We start from the raw sequence: 17,238 nt of genomic DNA, 5'->3' as shown, positions 1-17,238 counted from the left end.
TACTGTTAGTTCTGGGGAGTAAATCTTTAACTTTATCGACATCTAGTGGCTAAATGTAGTTTTGTTTTTCGATGAACGCCCCATTTAATTTCATTTTATTGATCAATTATGATGTCTCAAATGACACTCCAGCTCATGTGGTACACTGCTTTTGAGGTGACTGGTCAAAATATTGCACAACATTGGGGGGGGAATTGTGCAGTATTTGGATGAAAGTAATACCAGAAGGCTAAAACATGATTGGTGATAAAATACTGTCTGAATTTAAAACGGTCCTAGAAGCAGTAAGAGGTAGGAGTATATTCTTCGCAGCTACCAAAAGCCTGCCACTAATACCCTCAAAAAATATTAGTTTAACTGCCGCAAATACTGCGTCCAAAATAACACCGGCTTTTTTACTGCAGTAATTAGCAGTGTTTTCGGCAATTACTGCGTCCAACATTGCACAGTTACAGCAATTTCAAAACTGCAATCTTTTTGGTATCCTCATGTGCTGACATGGCTACGCTAGTTGTTGTAGTTTCGACGGGTGTGTGTGCAGTGGTGTAGGCTGATTGGTGGTAGTGCTTGAGCTCCCTATCACTCAGAAGTTATGTAGCGAGTTAAGGTGACAACAATGCCTGCCATAGACGTTTCCCATTTACTTCGAATGTTCAAAATCATAGGGTAAGAACACTTAAAGCCTTTCAAAGCGAGTAATTATGGCTAGCCACAGCAGTCAACTAGCTAGTTGTTTAGCTTTCTAGCACATTCACTCATTTGTTTGTAAACATTTAACAAACCAGCTACCCCACATGTTCTTTTCAAACTGTCAACAGAGTAGCTAGGAAGCACCAATATATTCCAAGTCTAAAAACCACTTGAGGTTAAATACATTCGATTACATTCGACACAAATCACATGGCCAGGAATCAGATTTGTATCTGACATCAAACCACTTGAAATATCCGATTCCATGTGCTTTTTAGTCGTTCAAACTGCAGGGAAAGGAACAGATTCAAATCGGATATGAAATAGGATTTGAGTCACTTCAAACTGCCAATGTAAACACGGCTTTACTAATCCCAATCCAACTAATTTAATTCCACCTGTCATTTGCGGGTTATTCTAGGACTGTTCGCTGTATCAGTGGTCTGCTGGTGTTAAGCGACAACTGAGCATCGTGTGACCAACCACAAACCTTGTTACTCTGTTCCAGTCGTTCTTTGGCCAATGAAATTGCTTCTTTTAGGGAGGTCACACACGGTGGCGGTAATGTTATGGAGTTTTTCCCTTCAAGTCTTTCAGGTTGAAAAACATAGGCCTCATAGTAATTGGCAACTAAGAAGCTGGAGTGTTGGGCCAAACATTCAGATAACGAACAACGTCCTTTAATACTTCTGCATGAGAACAAGTAAAACTATAGCAAGATGGTGGTTCTCAAAATCCGAGACCAGGTAAGTGATCCGTCTTGTCAAAACGAAGGTAGCTAAAATTAGCTAGCAAGCTAGTGAAATTGCTAGCACGTTCTCAACAGCAGAATGTGCAGGCAGGGCCACACTGATGGAATGGTGGATAACTAACTAGCTAAATGATGGGATTTGTGAGATGTAACGTTCAACTAAACTCTATAAGTGCGTACTCGAGGTCATAGGTTTTCGTGTAAATCAGTAAACAAGCTTATCTAACGTTGGCCAATTAGCGCACTGTACCCATTTAGCTAGCTTAGCCATATGGTAGCTAGCTATGCCTATGGTAAACTAGCTGGAAACGCAATTTACTAGCTAGCTAGCTAAACTGGATCTGCGTGAAGCTAGCCACAATAGTGGAATTTGCTGTTCGCCTTCAAAATAAATGTCCCCCATTGAAAGTGATGCAAATGTATACAAATAACTGAATCATGCCATATTTGGATAATGCTAAATAAGGTCGGAATGTTATATAAGTTCAACAAAAGACAATTTGAGCAAAGTAAAAATATATTAATTGTACTGTTGATGTATTCGAGTTTAGAATAGCATTGGGGGCATACCTACTGTATATGTACTGTACAGCCTAATGTATGGATGTTGCACCCATGAAATAGGTTATCAGTCTACTCTGTGACACTCACAGAACTCAAGTATTAGTGTCTTAACCCTTATTGTGGGATTATATAACTGTGCAAAATTAGCCACAATCTTTCAACCTATTGGAAATGCATAGTTACACGTATTGCGGGACTTTGAACCTGGCGTGAAAGGAGCCAAATGTAAGTATAATGTGTAACATATTCCTGTTTCAGACCAGGCCAGAAGAACTTATGCAAAATACGTTGGTCATATGTCTTGTTGACCCCAAGATGGCCTGCCATACAACCATTGTGAGTAGAGGTCACCCGATTTATGATTTTTCGATACCGATTATTGGAGGACCAACAAATCCGATACCGATTAATCAGCCATTTTTAAAAAAAAATTAATATATGTATAATTGTAATAATGACAATTACAACAATACTGAATGAACAATGAAAACTTATTTTAACTTAATGTAATACATAATCATTTTAGACTCAAATAAATAATGAAACATGTTCAATTTGGTTTAAATAATGCAAAAACAAAGTGTTGGAGAAGTAAAAGAAATACGGGCCTTAGTTCCTGGATTGGACCATATTAATGACCTGTCATTTCGAAAACAACGTTTATTCTTTCAGTGAAATATGGAACCGTTCTGTATTTTATCGAACGGGTGGCAACCCTAAGTCTAAATGTTGCTGTTACATTGCACAACCTTCAATGGCGGATACGAAAAACCAGTTTTCTGCCGATCTTTATCTTTGGGCACTGTAGAAAAGACTGAAATCTTGCAGTAGGAGGTGACTTCTCTGGATTGCTTTTTTTGCGTAGGAATAACTACTTGGTTCTTTGTTTGAAGGTACATTTCACTCCTTGACAAGTCACTAGAGACTCAAAGCACGAGGGTAGAACACAACCCTTTCGAGAAGGCACATCTTTAACTGCTTGAAAGGTGGCACAAGTCAGCTGTTCTGACCAAGATCAAACTCTGCTGAGGGTGCAGGATGGCCTGACGGGATTCGGAGTGCTTCCAGATCGCTCTCTTAATCTAATGGCATGCTCACTCTCCTTTCCTTGTGCTAGTCTGGCTGCAAGCCCATCCCGTCTCTCCCGGTGCTCTATCTCCAATCTCTGCTGTTCAAGCTCTAATTGTTGTTGCTCCAACTTCACCTTTAGTTCTAACTCCCTTAGTTGTACATCTATGGGATGTACTCTACCCCCCCACACACACACACCTCATCAGCCTCTCCCCTCCGGAAGGATCTCCTACACCGAAGCAGTACTCATCAACTCCTCGACCACTGCTCTCGGAATTCCACAATGCTTTGAAATGACGAGGAGATGAGTCTTTATACATTTATCTAGCATCTCCCATGTAGGGTTTTCCACAAATGCTTCCAACTTAAAGTACATGGCTTTTTTTATTTTATTAGCCTGTGTGTTTATGCAACTTTCCAAATGATTCCCCCAATTTTATAACCCTTATCAAAACAACTGGAGCGCTGGGCCAGCAGCTCTTAAATAGCACCTGGGCCAGCACAAGTGAAACACCTTCCCACTAACGAGATGGAAACCAGCACAGGTGTAACATGTACTGATGTCACCTCGTTATTCAATCGGTGCACCCTACGTGCTAAGGAGATGCACGTGCTAAAGTCCAACCTCAAAACAAATGGATAAACCAAAGCCTGTAACAATGTTCAGTTCGTTTAATAGGCTGAATGCTTAATTTGGCTAATTTTGCACTGGTGTTGAGTCCCACAATAAGAGCTAAGACGCTAATATATATGTAAACTCTGCGTAGTTGTGTTCTGTAAGTGTCACTGATTAGGCTGATACCCAATTTCATGCGTGCAACATCCATAGGTCCAAATATGGCATGATTAAACTATTTCTGTTTGAATCACTTTCAATGGAAGACTTTTATTTTGAAGGCAAACTGCAAATTCCCCTATTGTGGCTAATCCCTATTATGGCTAGCTTCACACAGGTTTAAACTGGTAGGTTAGCTACCAAGCTAAACCACGATTAATAGTGTGCCAGAGTTCCAGTTTGGTTAGCGAATATTAGCTATCCCAGGCAATGTATTATAGCTAGTGTTAGTTAGTTATAGCTACCAGCTAAATAATCCAATTGCCACTATTGTTGAAGGAGAGCTAGAGCTAGCCAGGGACCTAACTGCCTACAGTACTACTGTGATGACACGCATCACCATCACTTTTCAACAACTATTGAACTGAAGCCAAGGAATGCAAGCATGTTGAGCTGGGTAGTGGAGCTGGTTTTCAGTGTCACTGTGTATGGTGTATTGTTTCACCTACCTCAACATCACTAAACAAATAGGCCTTTTTGGAACAATGTTTCCTTACATTGTGTTACTTGCGACTATGGTTCGTTATCAGGAAATGGCTGGCTATAGACCTTAGTGAGCAACCTTATCATGCAAGGCCCACATTCCCTACTGCACTTTCTCCGAAATTGTTGTTACTTACATAGCCCAATTTTGTATCCTGAATTCACAGCAGCATTTTGCCTAATAAATCAGACTGATACCAGCTTTCTGGTATACATTCTGAAATAAAGCACTGGGAAAAACTTGGAAAGTTTCCTTACAAGCTAGAATGTTGAATAAAATTACATTTGAACCTACTCTACTTTTTGCTGTTGGTCCTGAGACAAAATATCCCCAGGAATGTATTATTTCCCTGACTCTGTAGAGCGCCGGAACTACCTTTGAGATTTACATCACCTGGCCCAAGTTTGCTTAGTATGGATGCATTGCATGCATGTACTTCCATCTTGTGGCAGCAGGTAGCCTAGTGGTTAGATCACTGGTTCAAACCCCTGAGCCGACTAGGTAAAATTGAATCTGCTGATGTGCCCTTGAGCAGGGCACTTTGCCCTAATTGTTCTGGGTAAGAGCGTCTGCTAAATGACGTAAATGTTGTACCCGTGCCTTAGGTCATGAGCATACAAATTGTGACGGCCACACAGAGACCTGCGATTGGTAGTCGGTTTACTAATACTTTTCCTGTGGATATTCTGTCTAAAAAAATAATAATAATAATTCACCAGCAGAAAGACAACAGGCAGAGTAAGTTCAAATGAAGTTTATTCAATATTCTGACTTGTAAAAAGGGACTATTCGTTAGTTTTTTATTGTCAAAGGTCGAGACGAGAGTGGCCACTCCACACTCTGACATGTTGAGGCTAAGCAGCCTTTGGTTAACTGGTACTTGCACCCTAAAAGATCCAGACATAGCTCTCCAGTCTTCTTCTCCTATATCAGTGTATGCCCTGGGCCTGCTCCTATCCAGCCTCATCTCATTTATAGATCTAGGCCTAATTCATGCACAATAACTTTTCTGAGTTGTTGCTCTACACATCTCAATATTCTCTCATTGAGATGGTATAATATATGGAATGTTTTTAAATGAATGTGAAAAGTAGTGTCACTGTGCTGTACTGCATCCATTGCTGTTAATAATACAAGGCCTTACATAGACTAGATCATGTTGTTTTGAATAGAAGACCATGGTCACTAAAATATTGGCATGTCATTTTGTCCATTGATGGGTTATTGAATAGTTTTATAAAGGGGTAAAGGGGTCATGGTGGAGGGGTGGTAAAAGTGGATGTGTGATTTATTGACAGTTGGAGAATGAATAACGAAAGGCTCTACTGTGCCACACTTGTACTTATCATAGCCTGAATAGCTTGCTCTTATCATTACTGGACCGTCTTTATCACACCGGCAGTATATGCTGCATGAATGCTAGTAGCTAGGCTTTGTGTTTGCACATGGGTCCTGCGTGCTAGTCTTTGTGCTTTCAAGAGTGTGCCAGAGTCTGTCTCAGAGTTGTGTGTGTGTGTGTGTGTGCACACATGCTATACTTGCAACATATATGTATGCGCATGTATCCCCTCATTGTGTTTGTCATAGATGATCATGTGACCAGACTCCAATGAGAGAGGCTCAGGAGTGCCAAAGAGCTGTCTCCATGGTGACGGTATTAACTAGATTGGATTGTAGGAGGTGGTGGTGCACTGCAGGGTCGGTTGTGCTGCTGGAGAGGCTTAGAAAACCTATTACACTGGATCAGGGCTAGTTGTCCGTCGCCCTTCGGAGAGAAAGACAACGGGACATCTTTTTAAACAAAACATTTCTTGTAGCACAAGTGCTTACTTGTTACACTGGTTGTATCCAGTGGATCTTCTAACCTCAATTGGAGCCTGCATTTTTAATAGCAGAATGAGGGGGAGTGCCTGAAGCAAATTATATTCAACGCTTCTTTTCAATAGACATCAGGAACTGCCCTGCTAGTACAGCCGACTGTTCAGGGCTGTAAATGGCCGTGTTTTCTTCTAACTATATTTATCTGTTGCTCTCTAGCATCACATGGTTGACATTCAATTAGTGTATTCTGTAGAATTGTTTTGAGAGGTCTTTCCAATTCTCTCTACGGTGATACATTAACATGTTGATAAAGGCCCAAGCTATAGGACAACAGAATCATGTACCAGAACTAGGACTTGGCTCTGTGATCTTGCTCATTCAGAAGCCTAGAAATTAGAGGTCGACCGATTTATGATTTTTCAACGCCGATACCAATACCGATTTATTGGAGGACCAAAAAAAGGCGATACCGACTAATCGGACAATTTTTTTTTAAATTACAAAATTGTAATAATAACAATTACAACAATACTGAATGAACACTTATTTTAACTTAATATAATACATCAATACAAATCTATTTAGCCTCAAATAAATAATGAAACGTGTTCTATTTGGTTTAAATAATGCAAAAACAAAGTGTTAGACGTAAAAGGGCAATATGTGCCATGTAAAAAAGCTAACGTTTGAGTTCCCCATTTGAGCGTTTGAGCTCAGAACATGAGAACATATGAAAGTTGGTGGTTCCTTTTAACCTTCGAATCTAGGGGGGCCTCAGTCGTGGTTTCAACTTACTGTTTAGTGTTTGAATAGTAGAATACTTAAGGTGCAAATTCTAAATGCGGTTGTGCACCAGCAGCTTTCTCTTATGTCAATCATTTACAGTCACTCAATTAGCCCATGTCCACTACCATTTTATTTTAGTCTTGCCAGCTAACATATCTATCTAAACTTGTAGTATTCATGGTCAAATCCCGACCAGGCATGCAGGGCACGTGCCCAGGGGCCCTGACCTCCAGGGGGCCCCCATTTGATTTTGTTAGTCACTCTCACTCTGATATCATACATAAATAGCATAAGTCATTTAAAATGTGTAGAACTGCAGGAAATTAACTTTAAAAAAAAGTTTTTTTAAATTCTCTGCTGTCAAAAGGGGGTGCACTCTAACCCAACCAAATCTTGCTTGGGGGCCCCAAAATGGACACGTGTTCATGAGCATGGGTCCCAGGCTGGGTCCTTGGGTCTCATTTGGGTCCCAGACTAAAAGATTTAAGAACCCCTGATCTAGTCAGTTGACAACCTTTTTGTGTGAAAACAGAGAGTGTTATTGTCATGATGTGATTGGTACGTAGCCCCACTACTAGCTAGTAGCCACCACCAACATGGACAATGATGTGAGTCAAGTCAAACAGTTACCAGATTTAGAAATGTGATCCTACAGTGTTTTCTGACATGTAGGAATGAATGAGACGGACTGGTGTTTTGTCTCCGATCTGATTTGAAACATCGCTGACTAAGCAAAGACTGAGACCAACAGTCAGTAGGCCTATTCAAACAAACGTGCATTGCAAGGGCATTGGAATGAGAGGGATGTAAATCTGAAGGCCATAGGTCTGCTCTACTGTATTTTGTCATATGTCAGTTCCTGAATCATTGTAAGTATGTATTGACAGGGGAGAATGGATGGAGCAGTCCCATCAGGGTGTAGGTAGGCCCAGGGTTCGGTCCCAAATTGCACCCTATTCCCTATACAGTGCACTACTTTTGATGAGGACCCATAGGGTTTTGGTCAAAAGAAGTGCACTGTATAGGGAATAGGGTGCCATTTGGGATGCCATCTGTCTCAGAAGGCTGTGCAGGGCAGCGCTAGAAGGCTGCTGTGCTGATGGAGGAGGAGGAAGTGCATTAGCTAATTAGCTGGGCCACTGGAACACATCAGATGTCCTGAGTGGTTTACTCATCATTTAGGCCCCGTCTCCTCCTCTGCAAGAAGAAAAACAAGGGCCCCAAATAGGCTGCATCCATTACAATGGTACTTCAACTTTATGGTATAGTAATGAATGGTACTTTATGGTATACTGATTAATGGAGGTAAAGGATGTGGATGTGAGGTATGGACCCCAGGAACAGGAATTCATGGCGTCAGCTAATGGGGATCTGAATAAAGATGAACGGTGCTGAATGTACATATGCAGGCTGGAGCACAAAGCTAGCTGTCTGTCCTACTCAGAATACACTAGAAAACAATGGTGAGCCTACTGGTCATATCCTTTCTATTAATATCATCAGTTACCGTCCATGCCTTTGTCTTAGCAACTGTCCCCCAGAGAGGTGGGAAGTGCTTGTCAGTATTATCCAAGCAAAACTTAATGGAAAGTAAACAACAGTCTGAGTAGGCTAATTTCACCCAGTGAGTTGTCTGTTTACTTGTTGGCAGCGTGGATGAAGTCAGAGTTAAAGGGTTTGTGGCAAGCCAGGGAATGTACCTTCTGGCTCTCATGGGCAATCAGGCCCTCAGAGCCTCTGCGTCCCAAATGGCACTACTTTTGTTGTGCACTGGTCAAAAGTAGTGCACGTACACTACTACATAGTTTGGGATGCAGCTCCTGGAAGTGCTCCCCTGCCCTCAGAGAGAGTGCTCCCTATCCTCCAGGTCAGTCAGTACCCCCTCCCTCCAGGTCAGTCAGTACTAGAGGTCGACCGATTAATCGGAATGGCCGATTAATTAGTGCTGATTTCACGTTTCCGTAACAATCGGAAAACTGTATTTTGGGGCGCCGATTTTACCCATTTTTTTTTTTACACCTTTTATTTAATTTTATTTAACCAAGTCAGTTAAGAACACATTCTTATTTTCAATGACGGCCTTGGAACAGTGGGTTAACTGTCTCGTTCAGGGGCAGAAAGAAAGACAGATTTTCACCTTGTCAGCTCGGGGGATCCAATCTTGCAACCTTACAGTTAACTAGTCCAACGCAATAATGACCTGCCTCTCTCTCGTTGCACTCCACAAGGAGTGTTACGCGAATGCAGTAAGTTGCTAGCTAGCATTAAACTTATCTTATAAAAAAAACAATCAATCATAATCACTAGTTAACTACACATGGTTGATGATATTACTAGTTTATCTAGCGTGTCCTGCGTTACATATAATCTGACTGCGCATTCAAGTATCTAAGTATCTGACTGATTGGTGGTAGGCAGAAGCAGGAGCGTAAACATTCAAACAGCACTTTCAAGCGTTTTGCCAGCAGCTCTTCGTTGTGCGTCAAGCATTGCTCTGTTTATGACTTCAAGCCTATCAACTCCCGAGATGAGGCTTGTGTAACTGAAGTGAAATGGCTAGCTAGTTAGCGCGTGCTAATTGTCATTGTGTTGCTGGTTCGAGCCCAGGTAGGGGCGAGGAGAGGGATGGAAGCTATACTTTTACACTGGCAATACTAAAGTGCCTATAAGAACATCCAATAGTCAAAGGTTAATTAAATACAAATGGTATAGAGGGAAATATTCCTATAATAACTACAACCTAAAACTTCTTACCTGGGAATATTGAAGACTCACGTTAAAAGGAACCACCAGCTTTCATATGTTCTCATGTTCTGGGCAAGGAACTGAAACGTTCGCTTTCTTACATTGCAATATGTGCTCTCTTACTTTCTTCTCAACACTTTTTTTTGTTGCAATATTTAAACAATTGAACATGTTTCATTATTTACTTGAGGCTAAATTGATTTTATTGATGTATTATATTAAGTTAAAATATGTGTTCATTCAGTATTGTTGTAATTGTCATTATTACAAATAAATAAATAAAAAATTGGCCGATTTAATCAGCTTTTTTGGTCCTCCAATAATCGGTATCGGCGTTGAAAAAACATAATCGGTCGACCTCTAGTCAGTACCCCCTCCCTCCAGGTTTGCAATGGAAAAACAAAACAGCCCCAATGGTCACCAGCAGTCACACGGCTCTGTGTTATGTTACACTGTGTTGCAGATTGAGTGACGCTGCTGCCTTGGAGGTCAATGGGATATTATATTATCAGAGGATTTACCATAATGGATGAGCTGTACAATATCTCACTGCGTGTTGATGTGTCAATCAATTCCCCCTCAGCCTTGGGCCTTTGTGATTTAGAGAGGAGCCCAGACACTTTTGTGAGTGAATGAGTCGTGTGTGTGTGTTGAGGAGGATGAGAGCTCTTGTTCTCTCGATACCATAGTGAGGTATTGGGCCAAAGGACTCCAGGTTAGCTGCCTTTGCACAGCCACAATGAGGTTGTCGCCATGGTTCTAGTAGTGACTGTATAGGCTCCATGTCTCACTATAGAGCTGAGATTTTAACCTACTTGGTTTTTATTCTTGGATTGTTCCTTTGTGTTGGTTTTAGCTAAGCTGATTGAATAGTAACAGGTCTTTGAGAGGCACTGAGTGTTCAAATTAATGAATGACACTGTCCCCCTGTCTCTCTCTGTCCCCCTGTCTCTCTCTGTCCCCCTGTCTCTCTCTGTCCCCCTGTCTCTTCCAGCCTGGCCTACTGAAAGCCATCTTCAATGTGGACCCAGATGAAGTGCGCTCCCTCATATTTCAGAAAGAGGATGTGAATGTTCAGGTAATCATCCCAGCTGTTTCCTACCATTATTCCCACCCTCCTGTCTGTCCTCTGGATAGTAACACTCTTTCCCCCCCCCCCCCCCCCACATTTATAACTGAAGTCATTTGTTGCCAAAATCTAGGGTTGCAAAATTCTGATAACTTAAATGCCCAGGTTTTCCCAGAAATCTCGATATGAAGACTTCCTGAATCAGAATGGAATAAGTAGGAATTCCGGAACCCTCTGTCTAACCAGGATTTCTGGAAAAACCTGTGAATGTTGGGAAAGTTACTGGAATTTTGCAACCCTACTGAATGTTTTAGCCTGATCGGAACGGTTAACTCCTTTCATCAGCCGTAGGTACCTTGTTCAGTATCTGTCACTTTACAGTACTGTAGTTCATGATCTGGTTCTACTTAGTTTATGACATTCTTCCTCGTTCTTATAGGCTGGAGCAGACTTGGTTTGTCTCAAAATAAGACCTTTTTAAAGGGCTGTAGCCTTTTAGCAGGGTTTCCTAAACTTGGTCTAGGGGCCCTCCTTGGGTGCACATGTCGTTTTTTGCCCAGGCACTATGCAGCTGATTCAAATAACCAACTCAGCATCAAGCTTTGATTATTTGAGTCAGTACCAAGTTTGGGAAACCCTGTGTTCAAGTACATACACTACCGTTCAAAAGTTTGGGGTCACTTAGAAATGTCCTTGTCATGTTTCAATATATTGGTATCACTTCGCGGCAGAGGGATACATCCGAGGTGAGGATTTACAGATTTACTCCCGTGTACACTTGTCACGGCTGGGGTCCGCCCCTATATATAGACCCCATGGCCGCGATACACATTTTCTCGGCGGAAATCCGTATGGTTTGAGGTACAAACTTTCTGAATTTCGCTTAGTAAGTCACTGGTAAGTGTAATATCTTGCGTGAAAGTATACTCACTGGCTGTTTGCAGCTGGCCACGTGGCCAGAACCCTCTTCAGTGCTCTACTCGCTGCGTGTGGTTGATCTGTATCTTCCGCCCGTGGTTTGTCTTGCTTGTGTTTTGTTAGCGTTACACTACAACTGTGTGCATCAATTTAATATATTGGTTGCTCTTGCTGCCACAAACAGTATTTTACTTACACAACTTGCTGACTGGCTTGTTCTGTGTGTGTTGTGAATTGCTTTAACCTTTCTAGCGCTAGCGGAACCCCTCGACAACATTCCGCTGAAAACGCAGCGTGCGAAATTCCAAAAATATTTTTTAGAAATATGTAACTTTCACACATTAAGAAGTCCAATACATCTTGTTAATCTACCCATCGTGTCCGATTTCAAAAATGCTTTACAGCTAAAGCACAACATATATCGTGGTGGGCTTCCACTTTGATACATTAACTTTGGAGTTCCTTAACAGAGTTACTCCATATGGTGCTGTTTTGTTTTCTGCTTGGATATTAAACCAGCTAGGTAATATCGCAGTTGGCGTAAAAAAACAAAACAACCCATAAATCAAATCTATTACCTGGTTGATGTTTTTGTGTCAGCCTGTTTTTCCCATACGGGTCTTCCCTGTTTTTTGCAGAGGTACTGGGTAATTTATCAAGTCAAAGTTTATTTGTCACGTGCGCTGAATACAACATTGAAATGCTTATTTACAAGCTCTAACCAATAGTGCAAAAAAGGTATTAGGTGAACAATGGGTAGGTAAAGAAATAAAACAACAGTAAAAAGACTGGCTATATACAGTAGCGAGGCTATAACAGTAGCGAGGCTACATACAGACACCGGTTAGTCAGACTAATTTGAGGTAGTATGTACATATGGTTACTATGCATATATGATGAACAGAGTAGCAGTAGCGTAAAAGAGGGGTTGGTGGGTGGGACACAATGCAGATAGCCCGGTTAGCCAATGTGCGGGAGCACTGGTTGGTCGGCCCAATTGAGGTAGTATGTACATGAATGTATAGTTAGTGACTGCATATATGATAAACGGAGAGTAGCAGCAGCGTAAAAAGAGGGGTTGGAGGGGGGGTACACAATGCAAATAGTCCAGGTAGCTATTTGATTACCTGTTCAGGAGTCTTATGGCTTGTGGGGAAAAACTGTTGAGAAGCCTTTTTGTCCTAGCTCCGGTACCGCTTGCCATGCGGTAGTAGAGAGAACAGACTATGGCTGGAGTCTTTGACAATTTTGTGGGCCTTCCTCTGACACAGCCTGGTGTAGAGGTCCTGGATGGCAGGCAGTTTGGCCCCAGTGATGTACTGGGCCGGACGCACTACCCTCTGTAGTGCCTTGCCGTCAAAGGCCAAGCGATTGCCGTAGCAGGAAGTGATGCAACCAGTCAGCATGCTCTCGATGTTGCTACTGTAGAACCTTTTTGAGGATCTCAGGACCCAGGCCAAATCTTTTTAGTTTCCTGAGGGGGAATAGGCTTTGTCGTGCCCTCTTCACGACTGTCTTGGTGTGTTTGGACCATTCTAGTTTGTTGTTCATGTGGACACCAAGGAACTTGAAGCTCTCAACCTGCTCCACTACAGCCCCGTCGATGAGAATAGGGGCGTGCTCGGTTCTCATTTTCCTGCAGTCCACAATCATCTCCTTAGCCTTGGTTACGTTGAGGGATAGGTTGTTATTCTGGCACCACCCGGCCAGGTCTCTGACTTCCTCCCTATAGGCTGTCTTGTCATTGTCGGTTATCAGGCCTACCACTGTTGTCTCGTCCCTAACCGGGTTCCTATTCCTCGAAGCGGGTCACGATATAAGCTCTCCCAGGGTATCAGACCCCTGCTCCGTGGCCTTGCTGGCTTGGCTGAGCTTATGGCTTCCCTTTGATAGGTGTGATGGTGGCATCCCCCTGGAGATCCGCATTCCTTGTGAATGCATTGCCTGGGTTTGAGCCACACTGAGAGGGCAGTGGAGTGCCTTACTGGATGCCTGTTTTGTGTGGTGGTCTCAGAGCACCTGGTGTGATTGGAGGCCATGTGCGAGTGGGTCGGCCAGGCACAGGCTGAGGATGAACTCCCTCCCTCAGGAGTGGTGCGCCAGCGAGCTGTTAGTCCCGCTACTGAGTCCAGTAGCGTGGCTGGAGCCACTGCAGGCAGAGCTCTTCTGCTGCCAGTCCTGGATGGGGGCAGGAGTCGGACCACTGGGACAAACTTGAACGGAGGGCGCATGCCCTGCGTCAGGAGGTTGATAGCTTCGATGGCAACAGCTGTTCCCTGTTGGCCAGTGATGGGCTGTTCCTGTGGAACGATGCTGGGACTGTTTACCTCTGTGAGCGGGGCTACCAGGCTGACGGGCCATCAGAAGCCGGCAGTGAGGCTTCATCGCCTCGAGAGGCTTTGAGGGGCCTACTCACTCAGGTAGCCTCTGCACTGGACATCAAACTAGTGGACATTTATGACTCTCCATTTGTCCCCATCTCTGCTGAGTTCCGTGAGGCCTTGCAGGAGAGCTGGGCCTCTGCCAGGGGGTGCTTCCCGACTCACAACAGAGACTGGACCAGGGAGTTATGTTGCAGGGTGCAGAGTCACTCTGCCTCCGGGAGTACCCAAGCATGGACACCATGATAGCTGCCATTGTCCTCCCGGACCGGGAGATTATAGTGCGGAACCCGCGGCTGAAGCCGGGACCCCCTCAGAGTCTTTGATGCGGACTTGAAAGCCACATGGGTCCCTCTGCTCTCTTGGCCGCCTTACTAACGCGGCCATGCTGCAGGGGGGCACAGAGGAGCTCCTCCGGGACGCGATGGAGGAGTCTCGCCTGCTTTCCCTGCTCCAGAGGGATGTGGCCTGCTCCAACGGACGGGCCATGGCGCAGGTGATTACCTCCCAGCACCATCTCTGGCTGGCCCAATCCCGTCTGCCAGCTGCTCTCCAGAACACATTTGCTACTCTCCCCATCACCCCAGGGCTGACGTTTGGCCCAGAGGTTAATGAAATTCTAGAGCAGACCGATGAGGTTCATAGGGACCGGAGACCCCCAGACGGTTCATGCCGCCTCCTCAGGCCCCCGGTTCAAAGCAGACGGACCGTTGCCACCCACCTGCACCTGAACAACGGTGACGGTGGGGTCCCTCTCTTGCCCTATCGCCTCGTGCTGAGGAACGACAGCGGGGAGGAGCACAGCGTGCGGTGGAGCAACAACCTGTCAACCTTTCACCGCCATAGGGATGTGCCTGGGCAACCCAGGCACTCGGGTCGCCAGAGAAGAGGCGGGCCCAGGCAGGATCCCTGACACACCCTTCCCTGGCCTCTGCCTCTTCTCCTGGTCTCAAAGGGGAAAGTGTAAGGTGTCTGTGGAGTCCCCATAGATGTTTTCCACAATGCTTGAGGAGTACTGACTCCAAATCCAGTGCCAGTCCCCATCCTTCATGTCACCACGGTGGCCGACCCCCTGAAGAAAACCGTGGCTGGAGATCAGCTCATTCCTGGACAAGGGTGCCATCCGCAGGAGCAAGACATCAGAACGGCTAGGTGGGGTTCTACTCCACTTATTTTGTGGTCCCCAAAAGAGATGGAGGGTTTCGACTGATCCTGGACCTCTGCAACCTCAATGGGTACTTGAAGGTACTGAGTTTCCACATGCTGTCCCCAGCCCATGTGTTGCATGCCTTGTCCAGGGACCAGTGGGTTTTGATGCTGGACCTGAGTAATGCTTACTTCCATGTTCCTGTTCACCCAGCTAATTGGCAGTCCCTTCGATTCGCTTTCGAAGGGAGGGCTTACGAATTCATGGTTCTTCCTTTCGGCCTCTCCTTGGCACCCCACACTTTCACAAAGTGCATGGACGCTGTCCTGGCACCTCTCGCGTCCCGAGCATTGTTAATCCTCCATTACCTGGACGATTGGCTGATTTGTGCCCAGATCAGGACCCAGGTCCTGTCAGACAGATGTGCTCCTTACCCATATCGGTGGGCTGGGCATTACTGTAAATGACAAGAGTCATCTGACACCCACTCAGAGGGTGGTCTTCGTTGGCCATGAGAGCACTCCTGCCCACCAGAAGGGTTCAGGCTATCTTATCTTGCCTCGACCACTTTCGGCAGGGGCGGGTGGTATCCACCCAAACCTGCCAACGCCGGCCTCGTTGTTGATTCCGCTGTGCTTGCTCCATCTCCGGCCTCTTCAACAGTGGTTAAACTCCCACCGGCTGCACCCGAAGCGTCACCACCAGCTGCGGGTGACCACACAGTGCCTCAGGGCATTGTTGAGGTGGCGCTGTCACTCCTTTCTCTCAGGTGGGGTGGAGATGTTGATGTGCCACCAGGAGCTGGTCAGCACAGACGCCTCCCAGATCGTCTGGGGCGGTTGTGACCAAGGGCAGGTCGGCAGTGGCTGGCAGAGCATCGTCTGCTTTTGGTGGCCCCATACTGGCCCAGATGACCCTGGTTCAGCCTTCTCCTGTCCATGTTGTCTGGGACACCTTGGCAACTTTCCCTGAGACCGGACCTGCTGTCTCAGGCCAGGGGAACTCTGTGGCATCCGAGGCCGCACCGCCTCAGTCTGTGGGCTTGGCCACTGAACGACACCAATGGTCACTGTTAGGACTACAGGAGGGTGTAATGAACACCATGCAGAGCGCAACAGCACCGGCTACAACCGCAGAATACTAGTTGTGCTGGCGGTTGTTCTGATCACCAGTGGTGCCCGAGTCAAGGGGGTGCAGTATGTCCTCCAATACCTGCAGTCTCGCTTGGATGAGGGCTTAGCAGCATCTACACTGAGGGTATTTGGCAGCTACATCTGCCTGCCATGTGGGGTGGATGGACAAGCCAGTGGGGTGACATCCCTTGGTCTCCAGGTGGTTTGCCTGCGTCCAACTAGGACCTGCTCAATGGCGAGCTGGGATCGTGATGTGGTCTTGGCACGTTTGGCAAAGCTGCCTTTCGAACCGTTGGCGTCTGCTTCCCTGCAACACCTCCTCTATAAAGGTGGCTTTCTTGGTAGCGATTACTTCCAAGAAGAGGGTGGGTGAGCTCCATGCTCTTTCAATAAGTTCTGAGTGCTACTGGATGGACCCCCCGGGGTTGAGTATATCTCTCCGCCCCAACCATTCATTCCTCCTGAAGGTTATGTCAGACAGGCATGTGAACATCCCTTTTATCCTGAATGCTTACGACCCCCTGGCAGTGGCGGGGGGAGTCTGGGACTCCCTCTGGTATGCTGTGCCCTGTCAGGGCACTGGCTGCCTATGTGGAGCGGACACAGTCAGTGAGAACAACAGAGCAGCTATTTTTCTGCTATGGTGAGAGAGTCCTCTGGGCCAGGCTATCAAAGCAGCGGCTCTCTCACTGGATTGTGGGTACGATTACGACAGCATACCAGCGGGCTGGCAGGCTAGTGCTGGCATCTGTGGTGGCATATTTAACACAAGGTGTGGTTGCGTCCTGGGCTCTACTGAGAGGAGTGCCCCTCGCTGATATCTGTGCTGCGTCCAGCTGGGCT

The 17,238-nt window shown here is 45.3% G+C and overlaps 1 protein-coding gene across 2 annotated transcripts in view; it reads left to right on the top strand.

The window, feature by feature from the left end:
• The first annotated feature begins 558 nt into the window (after positions 1-558).
• Positions 559-17,238, top strand: part of LOC110516567 (serine/threonine-protein phosphatase 6 regulatory ankyrin repeat subunit A) — a 35,407-nt gene continuing 18,727 nt past the window's right edge. Inside the window, exons 1-2 of one of the 2 annotated variants that reach the window (XM_090221141.1) lie at positions 559-666; positions 10,742-10,825. Coding sequence is in view for 1 of the 2 variants with exons in the window: in XM_090221136.1 (XP_090077262.1) it covers positions 1,410-1,436; positions 10,742-10,825 (111 nt within the window). In the remaining variant the exon portion in view is untranslated. Of the gene's footprint in view, positions 667-1,093; positions 1,437-10,741; positions 10,826-17,238 lie in introns of those variants that run through there. The other variant, XM_090221136.1, reaches the window with a different exon arrangement.

The sequence above is a fragment of the Oncorhynchus mykiss genome, chromosome 3, assembly GCF_057628025.1.
Source record: "Oncorhynchus mykiss isolate SJ-2025 chromosome 3, ASM5762802v1, whole genome shotgun sequence".
Classification (NCBI taxonomy): Eukaryota; Metazoa; Chordata; class Actinopteri; order Salmoniformes; family Salmonidae; genus Oncorhynchus; species Oncorhynchus mykiss.
Note: the sequence above shows the minus strand (reverse complement) of the source record. Positions and strands in the feature narration are given on the sequence as shown.